The sequence below is a fragment of the Chiloscyllium plagiosum genome, unplaced genomic scaffold, assembly GCF_037043375.1.
Source record: "Chiloscyllium plagiosum isolate Xiang-an unplaced genomic scaffold, Cpla_swu_hap1 HiC_scaffold_30, whole genome shotgun sequence".
In the NCBI taxonomy this organism is placed as follows: domain Eukaryota; kingdom Metazoa; phylum Chordata; class Chondrichthyes; order Orectolobiformes; family Hemiscylliidae; genus Chiloscyllium; species Chiloscyllium plagiosum.
The window spans coordinates 12,536,326-12,561,263 of record NW_028270168.1 but is presented as its reverse complement, the minus strand read 5'-3'; the positions used below and the strand labels follow the sequence as shown (position 1 = coordinate 12,561,263).

Below are 24,938 nucleotides of genomic sequence, written 5' to 3'. Positions count from 1 at the left end.
TCAGCTCTGTCATTTCAACACTCATCACTAAAGAATGCAGCAGAACTGAACTAATAATAGTTAAGAATTGCTGGTTAGTGTGGCAGTTGCCAGCTATTGTATTAATTAGCAAAAATAGACATGATTGCTCTTTCAAGCCACGTTACCTTCAAAATGGCTGTAAGAAAGAGGCACGCAGTAGTCCATTATAGCTGTTAATTTCCTTTTACGTGATTCGTGTCATGTTTAAACACTGGTCTTATAAAATGCACCTGATGCTGTTCTTGGTTTTACAGAATGTCACTATTTTCTCATTACACAAGTTTTTTTGAAAAATGCCGCCTCTAACTTCCTCCTTGCACAATTGTGTAGTTTTGCTTTGTAATTTATGTTATTTGGAAACCTGGGGCAATTTATTTACTATTTATAAATCTAGATGCAATTTTCACAAAGTTTTAGTATTGGTCATTTACCAGAAATTCCATAGCTCCCTGGAAGTGGTAAAACAGATGGATAAAGTGTGAGAAAGTGAGGACCGCAGATGCTGAAGAACATAGTTGAGTGTGGTTATGGAAAAGCACAGCAGATCAGGCAGCATCCGAGGAGCAGGAGAATCGACATTTTGGGCATAAGCCCTTCATCAGGAATGAAAGGAGAAAAAGGGGAGTTGGTGGCATAACAGCAGTGTCACTGGGCTAATAATATAAAACACCTGGATAATGTTTTGTGGATGGGTTCAAATCTCACCAAAGCAGATGATGAAATCTAAAATTTAAAAACCACTCCTGATGAAGGGCTTTTGCCCGAAACATCGATTCTCCTGCTCCTCGGATGCTGCCTAACCTTTTTCAGCACCACACTCTCGAGATGGATAAAGATGGTAAAGAAGGTGTATGGTATACTTACCTTCGTTGACTGAGGCACTGAGTATAAAAGTTGTCAAGTAAAATTGCAGCTGTTTAATACTTAGGCCACATTTGAGGTAGTTCTGGTTATCACACTGAGATGGTTTGGAAAGGGGAAGAAGAAATTTACCAGGATGTTGCCTGGATTGGAGTGTATTAGGTATAAAGAGAGGTTGGACAAACTTGGATTGTTTTCATTAGAGCATTGGAGACTGAGAGGTGACCTGATCGAAGAATATAGAAATATGAGGTATACGGTGGATAGTTATAGGTTTTTTTTCTACAGGGTGATAATGTCAAAAACTAGGGGGCAAACGTTTAAGGTGAGTCAGGTATGTTTATCAGAGGGCAAGTCATAGGGATGTACAGCATGGAAACAGACCCTTCGGTCTAACCCGTCCATGCCGACCAATATCCCAACCCAATCTAGAGCCACCTGCCAGCACCCGGCCCATATCCCTTCAAACCTTTCCTATTCATATACCCATCCAAATGCCTCTTAAATGTTGCAATTGTACCAGCCTCCACCACATCCTCTGGCAGTTCATTCCATACACGTACCACCCTCTGTGTGAAAAAGTTGCCCCTTCGGTCTCTTTTATATCTTTCCCCTCTCACCCTAAACCTATGCCCTCCAGTTCTGGACTCCCCGACCCAGGGAAAAGACTTTGTCTATTTATCCTATCCATGCCCCTCATAATTTTGTAAACCTATATAAGGTCACCCCTTGGCCTCCGACGCTCCAGGGAAAACAGCCTCTCTAGCTCAGATCCTCCAACCCTGGCAACATCCTTGTAAATCTTTTCTGAACCCTTTCAAGTTTCACAACATCTTTCCGATAGGAAGGAGACCAGACTTGCACGCAATATTCCAACAGTGGCCTAACCAATGTCCTGTACAGCCGCAACATGACCTCCCAACTCCTGTACTCAATACTCTGACCAATAAAGGAAAGCATACCAAACACCTTCTTCACTATCCTATCTATCTGCGACTTTCAAGGAGCTATGAACCTGCACTCCAAGGTCTCTTTGTTCAGCAGCACTCCCTAGGACCTTACCATTAAGTGTATAAGTCCTGCTAAGATTTGCTTTTCCAAAATGCAGCACCTCACATTTATCTGAATTAAACTCCATCTGCCACTTCTCAGCCCATTGGCCCATCTGGTCCAGATCCTGTTGTAATCTGAGGTAACACTCTTCGCTGTCCACTACACCTCCAATTTTGGTGTCATCTGCAAATTTACTAACTGTACCTCTTATGCTTGCATCCAAATCATTTATGTAAATGAAAAAAAGTAGAGGGCCCAGCACCGATCCTTGTGGCACTCCACTGGTCACAGGCCTCCAGTCTGAAAAACACCCTCTGTCTTCTACCTTTTGAGCCAGTTCTGTATCCAAATGGCTAGTTCTCCCTGTATTCCATGAGATCTAACCTTGCTAATCAGTCTCCCATGGGGAACCTTGTTGAACATCTTACTGAAGTCCATATAGATCACACCTACTCCGCCCTCATCAATCTTCTTTGTTACTTCATCAAAAAACTCAATCAAGTTTGTGAGACATGATTTCCCATGCACAAAGCCATGTTGACTATCCAAAATCAATCCTTCCCTTTCCAAATACATGTACATCCTGTCCCTCAGGATTCCCTCCAACAACTTGCCCACCACCGAGGTCAGGCTCACCGGTCTATGGTTCCCTGGCTTGTCTTTACCACCCTTTTTAAACAGTGGCACCACGTTTGCCAACCTCCAGTCTTCCGGCACCTCACCTGTGACTATCGATGATACAAATATCTCAGCAAGAGGCCCAGCAATCACTTCTCTAGCTTCACACAGGGTTCTAGGGTACACCTGGTCAAGTCCTGGGGATTTATCCACCTTTGTGTTTCAAGACATTCAGCATTTCCTCCTCTGTAATCTGGACATTTTGCAAGTTGTCACCATCTATTTAGCTACTTTCCATGTCTTCCATAGCCTTTTCCACAGTAAGTACTGATGCAAAATATTTGTTTAGTATCTCCCCCATTTTCTGCAGCTTTGCACAAAGGCTGCCTTGCTGATCTTTGAGGGTGCCCTATTCTCTCCCTAGTTACCCTTTTGTCCTTAATGTATTTGTAAAAACCCTTTGGATTCTCCTTAATTCTATTTGCCAAAGCTATTTCATGTCCCCTTTTTGCCCTTCTGACCTCCGTCTTAAGTATACTCCGAATGCCTTTATACTCTAAGGATTCACTCGATCTATCCTGTCTATACCTGACATATGCTTCCTTCTTTTTCTTAACCAAGACACCTTATTGGTCTATAATACAATCCCAATAAGGTGATCATCCCTTTCTTATTTCTCAGTTCCACCCAAATAACTTCCCTGGATGTATTTCTGGGAATATCCTCCCTCAGCACAGCTGTAATGCTATCCCTTATCAAAAATGCCACTCCTCCTCCTCTCTTGCCTCCCTTTCTATCCTTCCTTTCTATCCTTCCTGTAGCATTTGTATCCTGGGACATTAAGCTGCCAGTCCTGCCTATCCCTGAGCCATGTTTCCATAAGTCTTTTATGCAGAGGGTGCTGTGTGCCTGGAACAATTGTCAGAGAACGTGCTCAAAGCAGATACAATAGCAATGTTTAAAAAAATATTTAAACAGACACATGGACAGGAGGGGAACAGCGGGCTATGGACCATTTGAAGGCAAATGAGATTAGTTTTGAATCACATCATGTTTGGCACAGACATGGCAGGCTGAAAGGCTTGTTCCTGTGTTGTACTGTTCTATGTGTTACATAACACATTCCTGTTCAAGTGGCAGTGGATGCTAATCAGGAAAGGAAGCTTTGAAGCACCTATTTCTTTCATTTCAGTCTTCCTATTACACTCCAGAGTCTCAGTAAGCTATCTTTGGATCTGAAATTATATGTTGACTCTTGACACACTTTGCTGTTTGTCAGGGACACCCTACACTCGACATCAACTAATTAGCCCATACATTTTGTTTAAAAGTTTCTCAAAATAGGACTTTTATATTATGTGTATACTGACTTTATTGACTTGTGATTATTTTACAGGATCCAACATCAGCATTGACACTAGGACTGCAAATGGAGGAAATGATTTTTGATCTTGCTGACACACACTTGTTCTTCAATGATTTGGAGGTAATGAACATTGATTAGTGACTAAGTATTAGCATGTCAAAAAATTTAACATTCTCCATTTAAGCTTTGAACTCATTGCAACCATTAGAACCCATACTTGACCATTAATTAGATCAAGACCTAACTTTATTCAGGCAAAACAAATTGCAGTTCTGTTAAGTATTGATGCCTCCTACAGAGCAGTAGTTTGTGGATTGGTATTGGACTTTAAATATCTTTATTGTTCAGGTATTGCTGAACAAAGACTGCATTTTTGCAGCAGATAAAAAATGGACACAATGTTAATTCAAACCAAGACTTCATCCATTTTCAGGACTGGTAGGCTGAGATATCTACTGTGTTGCAGACAATTCAACATTAAACAGTAATCATTTAGCTTTTTCTTTCATCTATCTCTATAATCTAGTTCTTGGGAGGCTAAAATGGAACATTATTCACTGAGAAACTGCACAAATGTGCATGATCGTGAAGTTTGATACAAAAACCCATGGATTGTTGGTGCTATGTAACTCAGAGTCTATATGATTGTATCGCTGTTCATATGTTAGGTCTCTAATATTAACATGGTGGCTGGAACCGAGAGTTTGCTTTCTCTGCACAATTCCTAATTCATATTTTTGCCTTGATTACTCAACAGGAGTGTGATCAAGTTCACGTGGAAGATGTTGCAGCTGATGATAATGGACAAGACTTAACGTAATGATCTTAATTTCAAAGCCTTATACTCTTAATTCATTGTGCTATGACACAAGTTCTGGTTGAAATTGATAAGTCAGAGATTGGTTGTTTGCATTTTGTCTCTGTTTTATACACGTGTTTCTTTTATTTAAAACTTCTTCACACAGTATTTGAAATCTGGAACTCTCTCCTTGTGTATAACTGTAGTGAAATTTGAACTAGTGATTTTTTGTTTGTTGGCAAGGATATTAACAATTAAAGTACCCCATCAAGTCAGTGAAGTTAAGATACAAATAAGTTTTGATCTAAATGAATGGTGGAACAGGCTCAAGGAGCTAAAAATCCTATACCCAAGGTAAAAACAATGACTGCAGATGCTGGAAACCAGATTCTGGATCAGTGTTGCTGGAAGAGCACAGCAATTCAGGCAGCATCCGACGAGCAGCAAAATCGACGTTTCCTGATGAAAGGCTTTTGCCCGAAACATCGATTTTGCTGCTCGTCGGATCCTATACCCGATCCTGCACATTTATGTAGCTTTGCCTATGCTTTATAGAACTTAGAACAATACAGCACAGAACAGTCCCTTCGGCCCACGATGTTGTGCCAAACATTTGTCCTAGTTTAAGCACCTATCCATGTACCTATCCAATTGCCGCTTAAAGGTCACCAAGGATTCTGACTCTGCCACTCCCACAGGCAGCGCATTCCATGCCCCCACCACTCTCTGGGTAAAGAACCTACCCCTGACATTCCCCCTATACCTTCCACCCTTCATCTTAAATTTATGTCCGCTTGTAACACACTGTTGTACCCGGGGAAAATGTCTCTGACTGTCTACTCTATCTATTCCCCCGATCATCTTATAAACCTCTATCAAGTCACCCCTCATCCTTCGCCATTCCAATGAGAAAAGGCCCAGCACTCTCAATCTATCCTCGTACGACCTATTTTCCATTCCAGGCAACATCCTGGTAAATCTCCTCTGCACCTTCTCCAAAGCTTCCACATCTTTCCTAAAATGAGGCGACTAGAACTGCACAAAGTACTTCAAATGTGGCCTTACAAAGGTCCTGTACAGCTGCAACATCACCTCACGACTCTTGAATTCAGTCCCTCTGCTAATGAACGCTAATACACCATAGGCCTTCTTACAAGCTCTATCCACCTGAGTGGCAACTTTCAAAGATCTATGAACATCGACCCCAAGATCCCTCTGCTCCTCCACCTTACTAAGAACCCTACCGTTAACCCTGTATTCCGCATTCTTATTTGTCCTTCCAAGATGGACAACCTCACACTTGACAGGGCTGAACTCCATCTGCCACTCCTCAGCCCAGCTCTGCATCATATCTAAGTCCCTTTGCAGCCGACAACAGCCCTGCTCGCTATCCACAACTCCACCAATCTTTGTATCGTCTTCAAATTTACTGACCCACCCTTTGACTCCCTCTTCCAAGTCATTAATAAAAATCACAAACAGCAGCGGACCCAGAACTGATCCCTGCGGAACTCCACTTGTAACTGGGCTCCAGGCTGAATATTTACCATCTACCACCACACTCTGACTTCGACCGGTTAGCCAGTTCTCTATCCAACTGGCCAAACTTCCCACTATCCCATGCCTCCTGACTTTCCGCATAAGCCTACCATGGGGAACCTTATCAAATGCTTTACTAAAATCCATGTACACTACATCCACTGCTCTACCCTCATCCACATGCTTGGTCACCTCCTCAAAGAATTCAATAAGACTTCTAAGGCAAGACCTACCCCTCACAAATCCGTGCTGGCTGTCCTTAATCAAGCAGTGTCTTTCCAGATACTCATAAATCCTATCCCTCAGTACCCTTTCCATTACTTTGCCTACCACCGAAGTAAGACTAACTGGCCTGTAATTCCCGGGGTTATCCCTATTCCCCTTTTGAACAGGGGCACAACATTTGCCACTCTCCAGTCCCCTGGCACCACCCCCATTGACAGTGAAGACAAAAACATCATTGCCAACGGTTCTGCAATTTCCTTTCTTGCTTCCCACATAATCCTAGGATATATCCTGTCAGGCCTGGGGGACTTGTCTATCCTCAAGTTTTCCAAAATGCCCAACACATCTTCCTTCCTAACAAGTATCTCCTCTAGCTTACCAGTCCGTTTCATACTCTCCTCTTCAACAATACGGTCCCTCTCATTTGTAAATACTGAAGAAAAGTACTCATTCAAGACCTCTCCTATCTCTTCCTTCTCAATACACAGTCTCCCACTACTGTCCTTGATCGGACCTACCCTCGTTCTCGTCATTCTCATGTTTCTCACATACGCATAAAAGGCCTTGGGGTTATCCTTGATCCTGCCCGCCAAAGATTTTTCATGCCCTTTGTTGATGAAAGCAACTTCTTTTACATTTGAACAATCTTTTGTAAGAAGATATTTTAATTTTTGATTTCAGTAACTATAACTTTACTACTGATGGATTTCATGGATCAGTGTCTGGATCGAGCCTTTGCACAGGTGGTGGTGTACAGGGAGGCATTGATTGGATGAGAAAGCTGGCCTTTCGATATCGGCGTGTAAAAGAAATATACAACACATACTGTACAAATGTTGGGGGTAAGCTTCTTTATAGCAAAGTTGTAAGTAGGCCACTTTAAGAATTATTTTTCCATTCATTATTGGTGAAGCAAAATTAACAAGTATAATCTTTTGGCAACAGAGCTGCTCAGTCCAGCCAAGAAGGATTCCTTAAAGCAGTTAAGAGCTGATGTTGAAGTTTTAACTGATTCCTGGCTAGCAACTGCATTGAAATCACTATTGCTAATTCAGTCAAGGTACCAGAATTCACTACTATATAAAACATTATGTTTTTGGATTCTGTTGACAATATTTGTTATTTCATCATTCTAATGCATTTTCATCTAGACAATGCTCTGGTATTTCAAATAAAAGCCTATTCTGATTCACCAGGTTAAGATTTGTACAAACTTTGTGGTTGCACTTTTTAAATTACAATTTCATGTCTTTACATTCTTGGGAGTCTTGTCTCTCAAATGCAAATAGTGAATTTGAGTACATGCTGTGTATTGTTTTCCTATTATTTTATCTGAACAATGTTTGAAATCGTCTGTTCGTTGTATGTAAAGTTAAATTGAAGTTTTCAATCTAGTCTGCAAGAGCCAGTGGACTCCTGTATAAAACTGCACATAAGCACAAATAATCTTGCTTGGAAAGAGCTTAAGGATGGTTAATATGAAAAGTGGAAGAATTCTAAGTTGTACGAGATTTTGAAGCTGACAGCTAAAGTGACAAACATCAGTTTAGTAATCTCATAAAGAATTAAATGGAAAAGAATGGGAAGATAAAGAAAATAATGAATATTCGGAAAAATGATAGACTGTTTGAAATCTTGTTTTTTTATTCCAGAAGAAACTGTGTTAACATTCTGGTCACAACAACACAACTTGTTCCAGCTCTGGCTAAAGTGTTGCTGTATGGGCTAGGAGAAATTTTCCCTATTGAAAATATTTACAGTGCCACAAAAATAGGTAAGGGATTTGGTTTCAAATTTATTTTCAGTTATTGTGGATGTAGGTTTGCTTGCTGAATCATGGTAGCCCACAAACCCATCAACACACTAAAACAACAGCTAATGAACTTGAAAGACCCTATACAGACAACAAGCAAAACTAATGTCATTTACAAAATACCGTGCAAGGACTGTAACAAACACTACATTGGACAAACAGGCATAAAACTAGCCACCAAGATACATAAACATCAACTAGCCACAAAATGACATGACCCACTCTCATTAATATCCTTACATACGGATGAGGAAGGACACCATTTCGACTGGGACAACACATCCATTCTAGGACAAGCCAAACAGAGAGAGACACGAGAATTCCTGGAAGCATGGTATTCCAACCGGAACTCTATCAACAAACACACTGACTTGGATCCCATTTACCACCCCCTGAGGAAAAAAAAACAGGAAATGCCATCACCACGGGAAATGACATCACTGACCCAGGGAAACTCAAACATGTAAATAGAAAGTGGGCTACACCACCAGCAGGCTCACTGAAGATATTACCTAGTATGGTGATGAAACATCCAGAAACGATCCTTCTAGCTCAGTGAGCAAACTTACATCCAGAACCTCAACCTGAGCTACAAATCTTCTCAAATTTGCTTTCAGTTATTGTCTTTGGATGGTTTCCTATTGAATAATTAAACACTGCTTCATTGGCACAACTAATTGGTTGGTTGTCTTCAAACTTCAATCATTGCATTACAAATAAGCCTGGTCAACGTAAAGTGGAAATTCATGTTTTGTGATTGTAACAATTTTGTGTTTCTGATTAGTGTATGAAGGACAATATTCAGTCAATCACATCTGCGCTGGTTCTCTGAGCATTTAATTTAGTGCCAATTTCCTGCCTTTTTCCCTGTAACCTTGAATACTCTTTTTTTTCTGTTTAAATAATCATACAGTGCCTTTTCAAATGTTTGAATTTTTCTCTTCCACACTTCCAAGTTGTGAATTCCATACCCCAACTACCCACCGTGTGCATTTGTTTTTCTCACCTTGCAGTTGCTTCTTCTGCAAATCATTTAAAAACTGTGCCCTCTTGTTCTTGATCCATTTGTGAGTGGAAACAGTTTCTTCATGCCCAATCTGTCCAGCCTCCTTGTTATTTTGAAACCTTTCACCAAACTACTTTGTTTTCTTTGAAAAGGAGAAGACAATGCCATCTCCTCCAATCTTTCCTCATGGCCTAGTGGTATTGTCGCTATACTGTTAATCCAAAAATGCAGCTAGTGTATTGGGGATCTGGGGTTTGAAATGGTGTAATTTGCATTGAATTAAAAAATAACTGAAATTAAGAATCTACTGATGACCATGAACCCATTGTCTAAAAAAAAATCCATCTGGCTCAGTAATGTCCTTCAGGGACATCCTGGCCTGGCCTATACATGACTCTTCAGTGTTATTTTATCTGGAGTCTGCATCCCCTCTCGCTCTTTTAGGTGCTGGTGACTGACAGGGTTCTTTTCTGTCCTGCTTGGTTTGGTGCTGGTCTCTGTCTTTAGGTCCTCTCTCACTGTTGTGCAATGGTGAGAATTGCAATAGGCTGTTGTGAAAATTCTTGCAACTTCTCATCATGTAATTTGGGTAAAGACCTGGAAACATAATTTGTTTAAAATAGTGTAGATTTGAAGGGAAAATAAGCAAAGTTTGAAAATGTGTTTTTCGTTGTTTCCCAATATCTTATCCTCTGATTAGTGAATTCCATAGTAATATTCCATATAGCCCCACATTTTGACCATCTGTTGTTATAGGAGAATCAATGTTTCGGGCATAAACCCTTCATCAGGGCTTATGCCCAAAACGTTGATTCTCCTGCTCCTCGGATGCTGCCTGACCTGCTGTGCTTTTCCAGCACCACACTGTCAACTCTGGTCTCCAGCATCTGCAGTCCTAACTTTCTCTCATGTGTTGTGTTGTTCTGTATTGAATGTTCCAAAGTATTATAGATTTATGTAATTTTCCATCAGGTAATCCTGATGAGATCCAGATGCATTTACAGCATATATTGATCATTGGAGCCTTCTCTGCTTTTGTCATTGTTAGTTCTGAAATTTTGAGTGTATTGGAATAAGTGATTTTATTGAAATGCAGGCAAATAATTATTTAAATAAGCCACAACTGACATTGAAAATGTCAGTTAGTTTCGAGTGTATTGTGTTCAAAATTTCACAATTAAAATGAGACTCTGTGCATATTAAATAAATAAGCAGAGAGAACTGCATTGAATAGGACAATCAGAACACGGTTCACATCTGGGCCTGGTATGAATTTAGTTCAAGCTATTGGTTGCATTGGACAGCGCCAGAAACCTCAGCATGGTAAGTTTGGCTAATCTTATTGTGGCCTCATATGGGCTTGAATTCATGGTAATGTTTTCTATTATAATGCCTTACATTAGCTAAGCTAAGGTGAATTACTTAGTAATTCTGCCATCATGCCAATCAAATTCTCAAGGGTGCATGCAGTTGGTTCTCTGATTCCAAGGTGCATATGAATTCTGTATGCACCATTGTCTTCAGTGTCCTAGGAAGCCAAAGTGCAGATTGTGAGATATTGTATTCTCTTTTACCAACTCACTCGCAAGCGCACTAAATTTACCAAACTGTGTTTCCATTCATTCATTCCATGGTTCATAAAACCATGCTTTTAAAAATTCCTTATGCACTGTAATGAAGTGGACGATTTTACTATAACAAGTCAAATTAAAACCACCCTTCTAAGCCTTTACAACTACTTTACGCCTTTCAGTTCTTTTCTTCCCCAAACTGCAAACAGTGTTTAGACCTGTCTTTATATAAAAAGCTACCTGTGAATAAATATTAATACTGTAACCTACTCAGAACAATCCCACTCTACCATCATGTCTCCACAACTCACTCAAAACTATACAAAGATTATAACATTAATCAGCCCTTAATAATAGTCTCTTGACACCTGAATAGATTACAGAACATCAAACAATTTCCTCCACTGGCATGTACTTTTTAAATGCACATTAAATAGGGCCGCTACCCCCTTTAAACCATCTCCTGCCTCTTCAGGACAGATGCCATACAAATCTTTGTGTACAATAGATACAACTATGTACAACCATAATGCCAAATGTTTTAATGTATGTAAGAACTGTGTATAAAGAGGCTACTGTAAAAACTACAGATTCTATTGTCGCCTCAAATTGTGCTACTGCGGATGCTCAATAAATAGGCTATTTATGCCACTCATGATTGAAGACTATTCCACACTATCATGTACAATACATGATACTGGAGGAATGCACATTACATCTCCTGGTGCATTGGCATTAATTCAGTAGCCAGGTATAGTGTATCTCATTAGAGGCACAAGCTATAAAGATACATCTTTTAGTATAAGTGATTTTAATCTGCATATAGATTGGGCGAATCAAATCAGTAACATAGAGGAGGAATTTTTGGAGTGTATTTGGGATGGTTTGCTGGATCAATAAGTTGAAAAACTAATTAGGAAACAGGCCATCCAGCACTGAGTATTGCATAATGAGGAAGTAATAATTGAGGGTGTCTTGAGAGTGACTTTAATATGACAGAATTTCTCATTATGATGTTATACAGTTGGTTCTAAGACTAAATGAAGGAAACTATGATGCTATGAGTGCAAACTGGCTATGATAAATTCAGGAACATTACTTAAAGGGATTATTGTTGTGGGGAAAATCACCAACCTCTGAATCAGAGTCGGGGTTCAACGGCAGAGCTTATTCTCCAAGCTCCGGGGAGAGAAGGACACCAACTACTCAATGATCAGCTGTGATTCTTCTCTCAACCCGTAGCACATGAAGATATTTTTATCCATTTTGTAATAATAGGCCAGTGATGAGGTTATTGTCTTTGTAATATGGTTTGTTTATGGTAAACATTGCAGATTCGTTAATAGTTTCGGTGCAGTCATTGTCAGTTTCAGCGTGGTCGTTGTCTGTTTCAGCGCAGACATTGTCAGTTTCAATGTCTGTGTGGAAGTCCGTTGTTATAATAATGGCGCTAATTGCTCTTCCTGAGAAGGACAATTATTGCAGCCCTGGCCATTATCACTCTGTATTGAGTCCGTATCAAACTGTTAGTATTTTTATCAAAGGTGTTGGCTGGACCCAGACACATCGGCAGGCAGTATACGCTACTCGTGTATTCTCTCCCCCACCCGCTTTAAAGTAATCAACTCAGTTGAGAGAGCATTGTGCTGGCATTCTGGTGGCAGTGTCAGTATTTGCTCTGTTGTCTCTCCCCATAGTGTGTCAACTGGCCAACTGATGGCTCAGCGGCCATCTTGCGTGTCCGTGTGCCTAGTATCACCCGGCCCCGTGCCATCTCCCACTTCATTACAGTGGATAAGAAATGGCTAGCATTTAAAGAGCACTCAGGAATTGGAACAATTCTTCATTCCTGTGTAGCACAAAAACAAAATGGACAAGATAGCCCAATCATGGCTTTCTAGGATTATTATGGATAATATTACATCTAAGAAAGTGGCACACAAATTGGCCCATAAAAGCATAGACTTGAGGATTGGGAGCAGTTTAGATTTCAGCAAAGGAGAACAAAGGGATTGATTAGGAGGGGGAGAAATAGATACGAAGGTAAACTTATGGTGAACATACAAACTGATTTGTAAAATATTTTATAGATAGTTGAAGGCAAAAATAAAGATTAGTGATGACAAATATAGGACTGTCAGTCAGAAACAAGAATGTAAATATTGTTTTGCCTGCATTTCAATAAAATCACTTATAATGGGGTACAAAGAGATAGCAGACGAATCACATGCCTATTTTGGTTCTGTTTTGACAAAGTAGGACACAAATAATGCCTGAAAAATTATGAGGGGCATGGATACGATAAATAGACAAAGTCTTTTCCCTGGGGTCGGGGAGTCTAGAACTAGAGGCATAGGTTCAGGGTGAGAGGGGAAAGATATAAAAGAGACCTAAGGGGCAACGTTTTCACGCAGAGGGTGGTACGTGCATGGAATGAGCTGCCAGAGGATGTAGTGGAGGCTGGTACAATTGCAACATTTAAGAGGCATTTGGATGGGTATATGAATAGGAAAGGTTTGGAGGGATATAGGCCGGGCGCTGGCAGGTGGGACTAGATTGGGTTGGGATATCTGGTCGGCATGGACGGGTTGGACCGAAGGGTCTGTTTCCATGCTGTACATCTCTGACTCTAGATGTTGGTAACACAGGAGGTCTAGTGAGAGAGAGGAACTGAATAATGTTGTTAATAGAAAAAAGGTGCTGGGGAAAATTAGGAATAAAGCCCAATAATCTATATCTGTCGTAATCTTTCAAAATTCTATATATTTTGAAACAGTTTCTTTGGATTGATGGGTATTTAATGCAATTCCACTATTTAAAGGAAGCAGAAAAGAGAATTTGTAGATCTATTAGCCTAGCATCTATAATGGGGAAAATGCTAGAACCTATTAAAGTAGCAGAGAACTTGGAATAATAGTGACAGGATCGTACAGAGTTGCCATGGATTTATGAAAGGGAAATCATGCTTGACAAACCGACTGGAATTTTGAGGATGTAACTGGTGGAGTTGATAAAATAGTGGATATCATTTACTTAGACTTTTCAGAAAGCTTTCAGTAAGTTACCACGTAAGAGGTTAACATGTAAAATTAAAGTGCTTGGGATTCAGATTAGTGTATTGACATGGATAGAGAATTGAGTCAAGATTAGAGTGGTGCTGGAAATGGGCAGCATCCGAGGAGCAGGAAAATCGACGTTATTGGCAGGAGCCCTTCATCAGGATCCTTTCGCCTATGGATAGAAAATTGGTTGGCGTGCAGGAAGTAAAAATTTGATACAGACAGTCGTCTTCCAAGTGGCAGTGATTAGTGGGGTATTCAGCGATCAGTGCTTGTATCCCAGCTATTTGTGATATATATTAACAATTTAGATGAAGGAACTAAATGTAAATGTAACATCTCCATGTTTGCAGATGTGGAGAAAGTGGGAACAGGGTAATGAGTTCAATGATCAGCTATGATTATATTTGAATGGCAGAACAGGCTTGAAGGGCCGAATGGTCTATTCCTGCTTTTTTAAGTGTCTGCATTTGTATCTCCATGTTCACATTTTTAGAATGTGCTGCACGCTGGATTCTGGAAAGTTGTGATTGGGCTGTAATTATGAACAGGTTTTAAATTAAAATGAAGTTTGGTGTCAGTTTATTTGTGCAATTTAACCATTGAATGACATCAACAGCATAGAACTCTGTGCAATGGGGACATTAAGCAGTTGTTAACACTAGTTATCATGGTAAATGAAGCAATATTCAGTATTCAATTTATACTTCATGCTGGTGTTGGCTGGTAGAAATGAATGTCTTCTTGTTCTCAGCTTGGACCATTGATTTTTCCACCTAGAGTCATAGAGATGTACGGCACAGAAATAGACCCTTTGGTCTAACTCATCCATGCTGACCAGATATCCCAATCTAATCTAGTCCCATTTGCCAGCACTTGGCTCATATCTCTCTAAACCCTTCCTATTCATATATCCATCAAGATGTCTTTTAAATGTTGCAATTGTACCAGCCTCCTCCACCTCTTCTGGCAGCTTATTCCATACACACCCACCCTCTGTGTGAAAAAGTTGCCTGTTGGGTCCCTCTTATATCTTTCCCCTCTCACCCTAAATCTATATCCTCTGGTTCTGGACTCCCCCACCACAGGGAAAAGACTTCATTATAAAATCCTCCTGATTTTATAAACCTCTGAGGTCACCTCTCAGCCTTCGACACTCCAGGGAAAACAGCCCCAGCCTATTCAGCCTCTCCCTGTAGCTCAAATCCTGCAACCCTGGCAACATCCTTGTAAATCTTTTCCGAACCTTTTCAACTTTCACAACATCCTTCCGATAGGAAGGGGACCAGAATTGCACGCAATATTCCAAATGTGGCCTAACCAACGTTGCAACATGAACTCCCAACTCCTATACTCAATGGTCTGACCAATAAAGGAAAGCATACCAAACGCCACCTTCACTATCCTATCTACCAGCAATTTTCCTTTCAAGGAGCTTTGAACCTGCCCACTTCACAACACTGTTTTCTTAAATATATATGGATTGTATCCAAATATGAATGAGTTTGCCGCATTGAAGAAAAGATGTATTTTATGCTTGTGTACTGCATTGTGAGCCTTTATTTACTAGCTGATTTTAAACAGTATACAGTCTGCCTGTGTTGAATGTTGACTTCCAGCTGATGTCTTCATTCAATCTATTCTTCTGCTTGCCAGTTTAGACTGACACAGTACAGGTTCCAGCTGCTTAGAACATTTTCTTGAAATCACCAGCTTTAATATAAAAAGTTTATTAATAGTTTAATATAAAAATCAGTTCTCGAGAATAAACATTGTGTTGTCAAACTATTCGATTTTCACTGTTTAATCTTGTCTGGGGTGGGAAAATGAGGTAGCTGTTTATTGCCAACTTCTACTTTTAAAGTGGCTCAGTGGTTAGCACTTCTGCCTCACAGTGCAAGGGACCCGGGTTCGATTCCAGCCTCGGGCGTGGAGTTTGCACATTCTCTCCGTGTCTCCATGGGTTTCCTCCCACAGTCCAAATATGTACAGGCTAGGTGGATTGGCCAAGCTAAAAAATTGCCCATAGTATTCAGGGATGTTTAGATTAGGTGCATTCGTCGGAGTAATGGGGTAGGGGTTTGGGTCTGCGTGGGTTGCTCTTTAGAGGCTCAGTGTAGACTTGTGGACACCGAAGGTCCTGTTTCCACACTGTAAGGATTCTATTCTATGGATGCACTTTACAGACAAGTACTTATTGGCTAATTTCCTCCTTTTCATCAAGTTGTCCTGAGGGTGAAGGGGAGGTCTTTTAAAACCTTCTGAATGGAGAAAGAGCCTTAATTTAACATCACAACATTTAAGCTGCATGAAGTACACTTCACTTTGCTCCCGAGAGTCTTTTCAGCAAAGTTTGTTTTGATGCTCGCCATTATTATCGGGAAATTTTATTTTTATTTAACAGTTGGCCTTGAAGGAGACATGGAAAAGTGCATAAAGCCTTAATAAGCACAACCTCCTCTTGGCTAAGCTGCAAAAGTCAATGAATTCTTTGTTCTTTCAGGCAAAGAAAGTTGTTTTGAACGGATTGTGTCCAGATTTGGGAAGAAAGTTACGTATGTAGTCATTGGGGATGGTCGGGATGAGGAATACGCAGCCAAACAGGTAGGTTTAATTTTAAAATGGTTTTCAGTGAATATAAATTATGCACATTTGATACAAAAGTAGCAGACACGATGGGCAACAGCACAATTAAAGTGATGTGTCAAAAATTGCAAAAGGATGCATAGCTGACCAGGGTTGAGGGTTAGCAAAATATGAGCTATGATAGTTTTAAATTGTCATAATGTATGTTTTTTTTTTGTAGAAAGTGGTGTTTCTCTAGGTTTTAGTAACTATTGCATAACTAACTTTTTCGCATAGGTTTGAGCCTAACAGATCAATGCAGGGTAAACTGCTTTCTTATACTTGAAACAGGGTCAAATCCAGTTGTCTGGAAAATGCATTTTAAACATCCATTACTTGAAAATCCTAGTTTCACCTTCCTTCATTTGCTTTATTTGAAATTTTGCTGAAGTTTGCTGTATAACCTTCCCTGAATCAATCATGTCTCGTTGTGCAATAGGTATGAGCTTAATGCTAACGTCTGAGTGTATGTTGCATACCTGAAATGATCACACTAAACTGTCATATTGACCTGTGAAATGGAGTCTGAAACTTGATCAAGCATTTTATCTTTTTTTTTGCTTTGTTTCTTAGTTTTTTCCGTGATTTATTTTTTCCAAAATTAGACCAGTTGTTATTCAGGTTTTCAGCCCAATTTTCTTGTATTGTATTGTTTATTTTCTTATCATTTTCAAACAGATTTTTTAATCTTATCCTTTACATTCCCTGGCTACTTACTTCCATTTGTATAAATTGTTGAGTTCCTGTCTATTTTCATGCATGTTAACAAGTGTGCTTGAAATTTAAGCTTTATAAAAAAGGTTCTCTTCCCTGAGATACGTTTGCCAAGATGCATTTCTTAAACAAGATGGTAGTTTGCTGAATTTCTTAAAATATATTTTTATTAGAATACATGAATAGATGAAAAAGGACAGACTTCCATTCATATTGATGACCTCTCTGTCAACAGCGCTTGAAACCTCTTTAGTGTTCCAGGTACACATGTAGCCAGAAGCCATAAACAACACACAGAATGGTAAAACAAAAACTAATATCGAGGTCTAATTTTTCTTGGAGAAAGTTGTTCCAGTTCAAAGAGTAAAAGAATATATCTTTCCAAATCTATTACTAGGTGATCTTTGTTTACGTTTCCTTTCAATGTTTCAACTTGCATTGCAAACATAGGCTGGATTTTCTAAGGAGTGGCATTTACTGTAATTTTTTTTAAGTTAGGAAAGAACTTCACATTTCTGACAGATTCTGACCAGAGCTCCTTCAGAAATGCAGAACAGAACTTTACGCCTTACAGCTCCCTGGCAGTACTGGATAGTTAGGGGAAGGCAAGCCACCCCCTTTTTCACTTACCTTATTCTTTGATTTGTGTCCGTCATCAAAGACAGCCACTTTGACAGCTTCTGTGAGAGAATAATTATGTAAGTATAATATTAGGGCACCAGAGGGCAAGGTGGGAAGGAGGCCAGCTAAATAAATCTATGTTGTGGGTGGGGGATTGGGGGTGGAAGATATCGGATCCAATGGAAACTGATGTTGGATCCAGTGGTAGAGGGGCTGGGGGGTAGGTGTTGATTCCAGGTATTGGAAGTGGTGTGGGTGTCTGGTCCAGGATAGGGCATGGTTAGGACTGGTGGAGGGTTGTCCGGTCCCCACAGTGTGGGGGCTGGGATCTGAGGGTGTTGTTGGGTCACGATCTAGGCATGTAAGGGAGGTGTGGATGTGGAATTGTATGGTAAGTTTAATAGTTTCTCAGCAGTTACACTGTTTTTAACAACATTTCCTGAGTAGCTATTAGATGCAGCAGAACCCTCTGAATTCTCTGGCTTAGATACTTTCTGAAGGTTCCAAGCATGGCGGAGTTGCCCACGAGGATCTTCAATTTCCCAGGCAGTTCCCGGTGTGCAATTCCAAATTAAGCTGCAGGAATGACTCTGATCATCAGAAAATCCAAGCCGATATCTCTGGTCATAATCTAGTCCTTCAGAAGAAGCACATTGGAATGAAATTATTGCCAAGTTAAACAAAGTGGACTTCGTTGTAATGTAGTTATGCACTTTTCTGTGTTGTTGAAAATAGCTTGATCTCTCAGATGTTATATTGTATACATCTATTGATATTTTGCCTTGAGTTTGTAGATGACACCAAAATTGGAGGTGTAGTTGATGGCAAATAAGGTTACCCCAGAATACAACGGGATCTTGATCAGATGGGCCAGTGGGCAGAGGAGTGGCAGATAAATGTGAGGTGCTGCATTTTGGAAAGGCAAGTCAGGGCAGGACATCTACACTTAATGGTAAGGACCTGTGGAGTGTTGCTGAACAAAGAGACCTTGGAGTACAGGTTCATAGCTCCTTGAAAATGGGGTTGCAGGTAGATAGGATTGTGAAGGTGTTTGGAATGCTTGTCTTTGTTGGTCAGTGCATTGAGTATAGGAGTTGGGCCGTCGTGTTACGGCTGTAACAAGACATTGGTTAGGCCTTTATTGGAATACTGTGTTCAGTTCTGGTCTCCCAGCTTTAGTTGTGAAACTTGTGAAAGTTGAAAGGGTTCAGAAAAGATTTACAAGGACGCTGCAGGATTGGAGGGTTTGAGCTCTGTGACTCTGAATGGATTGCAAAACAAAATACTATTGTTGACCAAGTAGCTGTCATCAATATGACCAGAAAGTATCTCTTTCTGTGGAGATATATTCAAAATCTTCTATTTATTGCATTTTATGCACCTAAAAATCTGCTATAGTTTTTTTCTTTTGCGTCTGGTATTTTTGCTGGTCATGACTATTGAAAACAGTGATCACAGAAACAAACGGTCACTCAATCCTTGGACTCCCCCCTGCCCCACACACACATGGTGGATATCCATGTTACAACTCTCATGCACCAATTGATAGAGGACTCTTGAATTAATTCATCTGGACTATCTATAAAGAATAAGACTTTCGTTTTGACAAAGTTTGTACAGTGTCCTCTAATTTATTATGAAATGTGTCTGCAGCTAACGCTTGTGTATCTCACTTTGACAAACTTTGTCAAAATGACCTCATGAGTAATATTACAGTTTAAAATGTCCTTCTTTCGTACATATAACCCTCTACCTGAAGACTGACTGACTGAGCTTTGCAATCCTAAATTAAATTGAAACAAAAACAGAAATTGCTGGAGAAATTCATTCGGTCTGACAGTGTTCCAAACGTGGATCGCTGGGCCCAACGTTAACTCTGTTTCTCTTTCCACAGATGCTGCCAGACCTACTGGATTTCTGCAATTTGTTTTTGTTACACATTTCCAGCATCTGTAGTTCTTTGTTTTATTACACAGGTTGAGTTTCCAGTTTTACATAATGTGTGTTGCCAATTTTCACATGTAATTTTGCTCTGCGCTTTAATCCATTCTCAGAGTGGACTTTTTTCTATTTAGAAAATTTTTTGGATCAAATATTACAAAATTGTTTGAGCTAGGGTTTACCTGTTGCACATATTTAATTATATGCACACTCTTAATTCCAGCACAACATGCCATTTTGGAGAATATTGGATAATGGTGATCTGATGTCGTTGTATCAAGCTCTGGAATTGGACTATCTGTGAGCAACTGGAAAGGAACGAGCTAAGCTATTACAACAGATGCCTTACATACTGTTTGAGAATGGACCACTAGTTTTATTCATTGTAATTCTTGTTTAACCATGGCCAAACCAGTTAGGACTGTGGGTAGTCGAACTACGTGAGCAATCTGCTTGTTTAATGTCAGGTATTAACTTAAAAGCAAATATGTACAAATATACACATCTGCAGGAACACTAGGAAGTTAAACTACTGCCCTTTTGTGTAAAAGAGAAATTATATCTGAAATCTCTGGCATTAATATTGAGGCTTTATGTAATCCATTTTTTGGAAACTCCGCTGTATAAATGTTCCTGAATATACATATGTCAGCATTGCCTACACCATCAACCCTAGTCCAGCAATGTGTTACACTGGGAGGTTCAGCTGAAAAATGCATTGGTACTTGATAAGAAGTATAAATAGAAGTTTTATCTTTTTGTTTCAAATGAACCATGATTTCAGTTGGGGGTCTTTTTAATTGTAATTTTCTGTAGTTTGTTTTTAATAAACACCCTTGGTTGAAGATAATTCTGAATGTTCTCGTGGTGATGGAGGGCCTTTCAGTACCAGATGGAGCCTCCTCAAACACAGTCATGATCCTTTCCAGTTTAACACTACTTGATGGTCAGAGAGGAAGACAATATGCTGATCTCAGTATTGCATTATCTCCTTCTCTTACTCTGTCCCTCAGAAATTAAGTCAGTTCTTTCTAATTTTTCTTGCATCAGCAACAGAATCACTATATTAGTGATTTTCTGTTGTGACCAACTCCACTTAATTGTTTTTTCAGGAATATTTTTACAATATTTAGAAGTGGACTTTGCTATTAATCTTTTTATAGCCAAACACCCTGTAGAAAATATCTGGTTTGAGCAATTTGGATATTTAAGATGCTGGTAATAATGTGTATTAGTTCATCTCTGAATGAATAAAGAGATAAAGAAAAACTATAGTTGGCTGTGCCTACTACTCTCATGACACGTTTACAAATTATTTATTCCAACTGTAGAATGCAATTGAAGTTTTTGAAAATGAATTGTCTATCTGTCCAATTCAATGTGTGTTCTGTGCATTTCACTTTTCAAAGTAAATGCAACACAAGTTGAGGATAAATCAGGTCATGTTAAATACCACAAATATTATGTGTGAAGTTGCAATGCTGCCCTTTTTCAGGAAGAGAATTGCATATCTTGGGACTACTCCTGAGATGAGCGATCCATATTCTGCAGCCTAAGTTCAATGCATGCAGTGGGACCAAACCAGAACCTTTATGGATAACTGTAGTAAAACTGTAAGATTCATATATGTGTATTTTAATATGATTTACTGCAAGTTTGGGTTTTTTGAATTAAAGATATGCTTACCCCTGTGTGTTTGGAGTTAACCATTAGCTTTTAAAACTACAATGGCCAAAAATCCAAATGAGAGAAGTTATCCAAAGTTCCTAGGAACTACCCAAGGGGTTTGGGGGAAAACTTTCCAGACTGACTTACATTTTTACTGTGTGCTGTGACGTTGTTTGAAAGAAGATCATGTTCCAAAGTGCTGAGAAATATTTGATGGAGAAACATCTGCGAAGCAGCATTCCTTAAAAGGAGTTTAAAGCATTGAAATTTTTTTATGAGAAGTTATCATTAATCCCAGACCACAATGTTGCTATACAGTCAGTGGAAATGAAATGAGGTTAAGCTTTTGTAGTTAAAAAGAGAAGGAATTAAGGCTGCAACAGTGATAGCTTCTCTCCAGTCCTGTACTAAGTCAGGAGCTTCATAATAATTGAGACCTATTTAGAATTCAATCAGTTGAGTTAAGATTTTAATTGCTTCAAGTCCATTAGAGTATTTTAAAAAAAAAATCTCTTCCCCTTGGAAATGAGCTGGAATGGGTCTTTGCACTAGATAGAGCACTAGATGTTCTTAGAACTGCAAAATGCGATGTAGAAAGGTATCTTGATTTACAAGGCTATTGTTTCTGTTCAATTTATAGCTATTGAGTGCTTGAGTTATTTCTACTGTGTTTAAACAAAAACGTTGAATCACTGTTACATGGGAATAGTGTTATTATTTCTTGTTTATGTTTGTTTCAGTTAATAAACTTTTGTTTTATTCCTAGAACAAAGACTGCAACAGTGCGTGCTTATATTTTAAAAAGATTGTTTTGGTGACAAAACAAAATTATGATCTATCCAGTCAGGTTACTTTTGGGGATCTGACTTTTCTGTTACTAATGTCAACTAGGTTTCCCCATAACGACTGGGGCTATTAGTTCATCATTACTCGGGTCTCATTGTCTAGGATATTTGGTTTAGGAACTGTGAAGTGGTTTGAGAAGTAAAGCAGTTATATTGTAGGCAAGTTTATTACATAATATTTGAAGGTAGCTCTGAAGATTGCTAAGAGTTTTTTTTATGTGAAGGTAACGGTGTTGGACTAGGGTGGACAAAGTTAAAAATCACACAACACCAAGTTATAGTCCAACAGGTTTATTTGCAATCACTAGCTTTCAGAGCGCCACCCCTTCATCAGGTAGCCATGGAGCAGGATCATAAGACAGAATTTTTAGCAAAAGATCATGGTGTCATGCAACTAAAGCGATATATTGAACAAACATAGATTGCTATTAAACATTTAATCTTTTTGAATGGGTTGCAGGTTTCAGTTCATTAATATTTATATCCCAGAACTACTTTTAAGTCACATTCTTTAGAAAACGTAATAAAAATAAGTGACACCTCAACTCAGACAATGCATTAAAATGTGTGAGGTTAGAGTCTGTCTGTATCCCAGTCTTGAGTCCGACTGGTTCTATTTCCAAAGTAGGAATTTATGAAATGTTATATGGGTTGAACGCCTGTATGCTTTTTGAGCAAAATAGAATGTGTCTGCAAATGCAAATTCACCCAATAGACATTGGGTGTGAGTGCATGTGAGATAGTGTATGTTTGCTGTGAGAGTGCTTGGTAGAGTGTGTGAGACGGAGTATAAACCTGTGAGACGGTGTGTGTGAGAGACAGTGTAGTGTAATAGGGTCACCTGTAGTGTGACATGAACCCAAAGTTGAGGCCAGATTTTTCTTGGCAGTGTAAGATGTAGGTTATTTTGAATCTTTGACTAAGATTAAGATGAGGGATTTAGTAGATAAATGAAAGGTTGAAGTAACAGCAGAATATCACAAGAATTAAATACTTCAACTTGTCATGATTCATTAGGGCAGTGCATTGGAAATCAAGCCTTGCAATTTTTTTGCAGTTGTCATAAAAGTTGAAGATTTTAAAATTTACAAGTTCTCTCATTTACCTGATTTTCAGATCCAGGTTGCCAGAAAATGCAAACCAGGATTCTGTATTTAATAAAACTCATTATTTATTACAATTGGACTACCAACAAGTAAACAGTTATAAACTGTTAGCATACAATAGCACAAATTAAAACTTTAATCCTATTAAAAACTCCTGACCCACGTGGACAAACCAATGGTGAATTATGGGTAGACTGAAACTGGGAGGCAGTTCAGTGGCTTCTGCTCATGGGTTAGTCATAGAGATGTACAGCATGGAAACAGACTCATCAGTCCAACCTGTCCATGCCGACCAGATATCCCAAATCAATCTAGTCCCACCTGCCAGCACCTGGCCCATATCCCTCCAAATCCTTCCTATTCATATACCCATCCAAATGCCTCTTAAATGTTGCAATTGTACCAACCTCCACCACTTCCTCTGGCAGCTCATTCCATACACGTACCACCCTGTGCATGAAACCGTTGCCCCATAGATCTCTTTTATATCTTTCTCCTCTGATCCTAAACCTATGCCCTCTAGTTCTGGACTCCCCCCCCCCCCCCCCCCAGGAAAAAGACTTTGCCTATTTACCCTATCCATGTCCCTCACAATTTTGTAAACCTCTATAAGGTCATCCCTCAGCCTCCGACGCTCCAGGGAAAACAGCCCTAGCCTGTTCAGCCTCTCCCTATAGCTCAAATCCTCCAACCCTGGCAACATCCTCGTAAATCTTTCAAAATCTTTCAAAGAACTTTCAAGTTTCACAACATCTTTCCGATAGGAAGGAGACCAGAATTGCACGCTGTTTTCCAACAGTGGCCTAACCAATGTCCTGTACAGCCGAAACATGACCTCCCAACTCCTGTACTCCATACTCTGACCAATAAAGGAAGACATACCAAACGCCTTCTTCACTATCACAACCACTTATGACTTCACTTTCAAGGAGCTATGAACTTACTCCAAGGTCTCTTTGTTCAGCAGCACTCCCTAGGACCTTACCATTAAGTGTATAAGTCCAGCTTTCCCAAAATGCAGCACCTCGCATTTATCAGAATTAAACTCCATCTGCCACTTCTCAGCCCATTGGCCCATCTGGTCAAAATCCTGTTGTAATCTGAGGTAACCCTCTTTGCTGTCCACTACACCTCCAATTTTGGTGTCATCTGCAAACTTACTAACTGTACCTCTTGTTTTCACATCCAAATCATTTATGTAAATGGCAAAAAGTAGAGGACCCAGCACTGATCCTTGTGGCACTCCACTGATCACAGGCCTCCAGTCTGTAAAACAACCTTCCACCTCCACCCTCTGTCTTCTACCTTTGAGCTAGTTCTGTATCCAAATGGCTAGTTCTCCCTGTATTCGATGAGATCTAACCTTGCTAATCAGTCTCCCAGGGGGAACCTTGTCGAATGCCTTGCTGAAGTCCATATAGATCACATCTACCGCTCTGTCCTCATCAATCTTTGTTACTTCCTCAAAAAACTCAATCAAGTTTGTG

At 39.6% G+C, this 24,938-nt stretch overlaps 1 protein-coding gene across 4 annotated transcripts in view; it reads left to right on the top strand.

Annotated features, from left to right (window-relative positions):
• Window positions 1-22,272, top strand: part of LOC122563517 (protein phosphatase EYA3-like) — a 67,994-nt gene extending 45,722 nt beyond the window's left edge. For all 4 annotated transcript variants that reach the window (XM_043717340.2, XM_043717338.2, XM_043717339.2 and 1 more), the window contains exons 13-19: window positions 3,950-4,039; window positions 4,677-4,735; window positions 7,164-7,324; window positions 7,428-7,542; window positions 8,135-8,256; window positions 16,435-16,535; window positions 20,056-22,272. In XM_043717340.2, coding sequence (XP_043573275.1) covers window positions 3,950-4,039; window positions 4,677-4,735; window positions 7,164-7,324; window positions 7,428-7,542; window positions 8,135-8,256; window positions 16,435-16,535; window positions 20,056-20,136 — 729 coding nt within the window. In that variant the 3' untranslated portion in view covers window positions 20,137-22,272. The remainder of the gene's footprint in view (window positions 1-3,949; window positions 4,040-4,676; window positions 4,736-7,163; window positions 7,325-7,427; window positions 7,543-8,134; window positions 8,257-16,434; window positions 16,536-20,055) is intronic.
• Window positions 22,273-24,938: the final 2,666 nt, after the last annotated feature.